The sequence below is a fragment of the Hypomesus transpacificus genome, chromosome 2 (genome assembly GCF_021917145.1).
Source record: "Hypomesus transpacificus isolate Combined female chromosome 2, fHypTra1, whole genome shotgun sequence".
Taxonomy (NCBI): domain Eukaryota; kingdom Metazoa; phylum Chordata; class Actinopteri; order Osmeriformes; family Osmeridae; genus Hypomesus; species Hypomesus transpacificus.
The window spans coordinates 16,093,862-16,098,885 of NC_061061.1; the positions used below are offsets into that span (position 1 = coordinate 16,093,862).

General features: G+C 50.1%; 1 protein-coding gene across 2 annotated transcripts; it reads right to left on the bottom strand.

Moving 5' to 3' along the window:
• Positions 1-1,653: 1,653 nt before the first annotated feature.
• apoeb (apolipoprotein Eb) lies at positions 1,654-4,623 on the bottom strand. Of its 2 annotated transcripts, none has more exons than XM_047036518.1 (5): positions 4,583-4,623; positions 4,208-4,279; positions 3,799-3,952; positions 3,102-3,389; positions 1,654-2,936 (listed from the first exon to the last, which is right to left on the bottom strand). In XM_047036518.1, exons 2-5 carry the CDS (start codon positions 4,248-4,250, stop codon positions 2,606-2,608), a joined length of 816 nt encoding a protein of 271 aa, XP_046892474.1. In that variant the 5' UTR covers positions 4,251-4,279; positions 4,583-4,623; the 3' UTR covers positions 1,654-2,605. The 2 variants fall into 2 exon arrangements, with proteins under 2 accessions (XP_046892474.1, XP_046892482.1); XM_047036526.1 differs by having other exon boundaries at positions 4,208-4,288; positions 4,583-4,604.
• Positions 4,624-5,024: the final 401 nt, after the last annotated feature.

Genomic DNA, 5,024 nt, shown 5'->3' on the forward strand with positions numbered 1-5,024 from the left:
TTCAGTGGGGAGGAGAGAGAAGGGACTAGTGGTGTCCCCTACTGGCCAGCTGGCAGACAGGCGCAGAGTCACACACTTGAATAACACATGGTGAGATGTCACTGTATGTTGTATGTCATTTAGTCACTTTAGTCATTTAGTCATTTAGCAGACGCTCTTATCCAGAGCGACTTACAGTAAGTACAGGGACATTCCCCCCGAGGCAAGTAGGGTGAAATGCCTTGCCCAAGGACACAACGTCATTTGGCTCAGCCGGGAATCGAACTGGCGACCTTCTGATTACCAGCCCAATTCCCCACTGCTCAGCCACCTGACTCCTCTGGTCAGGAGTCCTGGAGTCAGGACTCCTCCTATGTTCGGTCTGTGTTTCTCTTCGACAAAGGTTGTCGAGGACAAGGTACAGTGAAGGTAGTCCCCAAGAGACAGGGTTTGCTGTCAGGTGGTCAGATGGCTGAGTGGTTAGGGTATCGGGCTACCAATCAGAAGGTTGCCGGTTTGATCCCGGCTGTGCTGTTGATGTTGTGTCTCTGGGCAAGACACTTAACGCTACTTGCCTCGGGGAGAATGTCCCTGTACTTCCTGTAAGTCGCTCGGGATAAGAGTGTCTGCTAGATATGTCATGTGGTGTGCTCTGCGCTATAGACGCTGTAAAGGTAACTATGACCTATCTAGGTCCTCAAACCTGTAGGTTTATATCTTGTTGAGAAATGTGGAAATCATGTGGACTGGCAGGGAAGCAATCAGCTCATTTTGTTCTTTTGAACTCAAAAACATTGAAACACTTTGCTATGGCCCCTTGAACATGTTTGTTCTTGTTCTTACACTGTGTGTTCATTTGACCTACCTGAATACCAAATATGTTGTGTTGTGTTATGTTGCATGTCTAAGTCATGTGTGCGCTTGCATGTCTTGACTTCAAGGTAGGAGTTGAATATCTCCACAAACAGGAAATGAAAACACCAGTGGGGGTGCGGGATTCTGAAAACCTGCTGGGATAAAAGGCAAAAGAATGCAAGAGCAAATCTCAACAAGCCAGGAGGAGGGAGGGAGGGAGGGAGGGAGGGAGGGAGGGAGGGAGGGAGGGAGGGAGGGAGGGAGGGAGGGAGGGAGGGAGGGAGGAGAGGGAGGCAGGCAGGCAGGGTGGGAGGGAGAGAGGGAGGGAGGCAGGCAGGCAGGGTGGGAGGGAGGGAGGGAGGGTGGGGGGGGGGGAGGGAGGGAGGGTGGGAGGCAGGGTGGGAGGGAGGGAGGGAGGGAGGGTGGGTGGAAGGGAGGGAGGCAGGGTGGGAGGGAGGGTGCACAGATGGAACCCAGACTGACTGTGTACTGTAACACATTATGTACCAACTGCCAAAACATGACATGTTTTGAAAGAATATGTGTTTGGGATTGAGGGCGTTAAGGGGGATTTTGCAGATACATGTCCAGTTGGACTTAAAGACAGGTAAAATAAAGCTTATCATAGGACATGGATGTTACCGCCGTTGTTTCGTAAGAATCTCTGTCAAGCTCTCTCTCAGTTTAAACACAATGGGAGTCTCAAATACAATGTGAGATTAAGCTTGTCTTCAAAATAATCTAAACATCAGTGAACACAATAGATCAATAGTTTTTACTGGATGCATGTGGGCAATCAAAAGAGACACAGACCCGGAGTTCTTTTCCATATCTTTTATTTACTCAGCGATGTTTAGCACAAAGTGGCTGTCTGACGTCAACCAGACAGGCAGGCAGACAGGCCCTATGGTGAGCAGCACGACAGGCTTGTTACATGTGGACAGTTTCTCTGGCCACACCGAGAAGACAGACAGGTACAGCATACAGTACACACGACCGTGCATGTTAGGCTTCAGTTACATTGTCCTATTAGCATCATGTCACATTATCATACACTTTAATGCGAGTCTTAACAAACACAAAGCAGACACGGCAGGCCAGTATACAGCGACAGGAAGGCACTGAGTGGTTCTGTAGCGATCTTGGAAAACACAGACACAGTTGGAATCATTCAGTGCAGGTGTTGACATTTCGGACTTGTTGTCTTTGGTGTGAGGATGCATTTTGGAGTAGTATTCGGATTTAACTGGAGCCAATTTGGCTCAGGATAAGAGGGTCCTGTTGCAAACCTCTTCGGTGGCCCGTGCCCCCAGATGAAAGCTTTTAAAACCCAACACAGATTAGCCAACGGGGATCATTTGATTATCTAGAGGATTTATCTCAAGGTACACAAGCAAAGCAGGTTAAAACAGTCGCCTCTTGTAGGTGAATGAAAGGTAGAATTGAGCGAGGTCCTTGTGTCGAGGGACGAGGAGGTCGGGGACACAGAAAGATGGATGGATGACAGTCAACACGACAGCTATGGGTCTGTGCACTACACCCCCCCCCCCTCACCCTATAACCCCTAGCCCCCCCCACATCCCAAACGACACAAGCGCCCACATAATGAAAAAACCTCATCAGTAACTCTTAACTCCCCCCCACCATTCCTCTCCTTTCTTGCATTTAGGTGAATAGTGGCTCAGAACTCCCCACAAACCCACATGTGGGTGGGTTTGCGACGGAGCCCGAATGCTCCTAAGCCCCCCCCCCCTCTCTCCCAAAGTCCTGCTTAAGCCGAGACCTCCTTGACCTTATCCATAACAGCCTGGAGCTGCTCACGGATCTTTTCGGTGAAGGGGGCGAGCAGGTCGCTGATCTGGTCCACCTTGCCCTCCAGGGTGGAGCGCAGGTCCTGGGCGGTGGTCTCCAGCTGTCCCTTCAGACCTTCGGCCTGGGTCTCCAGCTGCTCCTGGAGGGTCTTGGCCTGCTTCGAGAGCAGGGTGTGGAAGCTGACCAGGCGCTCGGCGGCGGTGTCGTGGGCCAGGCTGGCGTGTTCTTTCACCTGGTCCATGTTCTGGGTGGCGCGGGACTGGAGCTCACCCAGATAGGTGGTCATGGTGCTGGGTAGGGAGAGGAAGGAAAGGGAGAGGGAGAAGATGGTTAGGATCACGCTATCACATTGACATGCAGGTGAAAACAGAACTGGGGCAGACGTGACGTGCCGCACTTCGGAACACGTCGTTTTGAGTACGTTTCGGTTGTGACGCCTGTGTCCCTCAACTCACTTGCGGATCTCCTCGGTGTCCTTGCTCAGGCGTTTCTTCAGCTTGCGTGTGTAGGTGCTGATGCGGTTGCGGACCTCCTCTGTGTTCTGGTCGACCATGCTCTTCAGCTCGGCCACGTACTGGGTGCTGCGCTCCCTGGCGTCCTGCATGTCTCCCTGCAGCTTGTTGGCCAGCAGCTGCATGTCCTGGGTCAGCTGGGTGGCTGTGTCCTGGGCGTAGGGGCCCAGCTTGGTCTGGATGTCCTCCTGGTAGACAGTCAGCTCGGCCATGGTGTCGGTAATCAGGGAGCTGCGAGGGGGTACAAGGGGGGCGGAGGTCAGTGAAGGGAAGACAGTACGAGGGGGGTGGGGGGGAGTGTGTAGAGTGTGGGGTGGTGGTAAAATGGCGGTCGTGGGGGAGTGAGTAAGCATGGGGGGGAAAGTTATGGGAGAGGTAAGTATTTTATGGGAGGATGGGTTAAGGTAAAGTATGGGGGTCATTTGTAATTAGAATAAAAGGGGGGTTTGGAAAAGAGTAAGGAGGCCATGGGTTAGGGTTAGAGAGGGTTAATCTCTAGAGCAGAGGGTTAAGGTTGGAGAGGGTTTGTCTCTAGGGCTAGAGGTAGAGAGGGCGGGGTTAGTCTTGAGGGCGGGGTTAGTCTCGAGGGCGGGGTTAGTCTTGAGGGGCGGAGGGAAAAAAGTCAGAAGAAGAAACATACTCAAGTTCCCTGCTGATCTGGGACTTCTTCATGCTGTCCACCACTCCGTCGGTCTTGGTGTTTAGCTCAGCCACAAAGTTCCAGAAGCGCTCCACATTCTCCTCCCAGCGGTCCTGGACGGCTTCTGCCTGGCGTACGACGCGCCCCTGGCAGCCTGAGGGCGACACGGGGGGACACGGGGGGGACCCGGTGAAGACAGGCAGGCACACAGAGAAACCACACACATAAGGAGATGTTTGTATGTTGAGATTGTTATTCAATGGATGCATCAAGTGCCAGTGGTCTAAGTGCAATGACTACATTCAAAGGCATAAACATTATAGGAAGGAGTTTGATAAAAGCTATGTGTACGTTGGTGAAAATACTATTCTTTTAAGAGGTTGTAAAGAAGTGGGGGAATGTTGCTTACCAGAGATGACTGCCAGAGCAAGGATCAGTGCAACAGTCTTCATGGTTGATGGTTGATAATTGACAGATACACCTAGAAAATCTGAGATTTAGCACACCTTCTCAATTCATCTTTAGGTGTATCAATGTAATAGACTACAGACATACTGTATCTTTGACAATTTCACAAAAATAATAATAATAAATATATGTTACATGCTAAAATAGCAAAGTATTTTCTTTCATTCCAATCAAACCATCTCTGTCTATAACAAACTACGGAACAGTGGCCAATGCATGCAACTAAAGCTAGCATTAAAGTAAACCATATGGGCTACATTACTACTTATAATGTAAAAACATCCTCGTTTCTCTACCACCTCTCATCGGTACTCACCTGAGAAGTCCGGTTTCCTCCGTGCTTTGACGCTGGTTGCCAAGGCTATTTATACAGTCCCGAACAAAGCGCGCACGGCGCTTGGGGTGTGAGTGTGCGCGTCCACGTGATGCTAACTGTCAGGCGATTTGGAGGACGGCTCATGGTTCCCTTCCACGCTATGTGCCAAGTATGCGTTCGAAGTTCTCACCTTCTTGCGTAGTAATGTACAGGTGTTTATGTAATGTTTATGTCAACGAGAATGCAATGGCCACGGCTTGCTTGAAGTGTTACAAGGCAGATTTATGTTCTTTGTTTTTTATGTTTTTTCGAGAAAGTATTCTTTTTGTGAGTCTTAGAAATGACTTTTCTGAAATGAGATCAGAAAGTTGCTACGACCGATTTAACATACGTTTTCCCCAAAACGATTTTGATGGGTGCTTTAAACAAAATTCCAGTATGT

Coding starts and splice junctions, on each gene's coding strand:
- apoeb (XM_047036518.1), bottom strand. CDS start 4,250: ATGAAGACTGTTGCACTGATCCTTGCTCTGGCAGTCATCTCTG. Junction 3,953..4,207: donor TGCTCTGGCAGTCATCTCTG/GTAAGCAACATT, acceptor TGTCGCCCTCAG/GCTGCCAGGGGCGCGTCGTA. Junction 2,937..3,101: donor GACACCGAGGAGATCCGCAA/GTGAGTTGAGGG, acceptor CTCCCTACCCAG/CACCATGACCACCTATCTGG.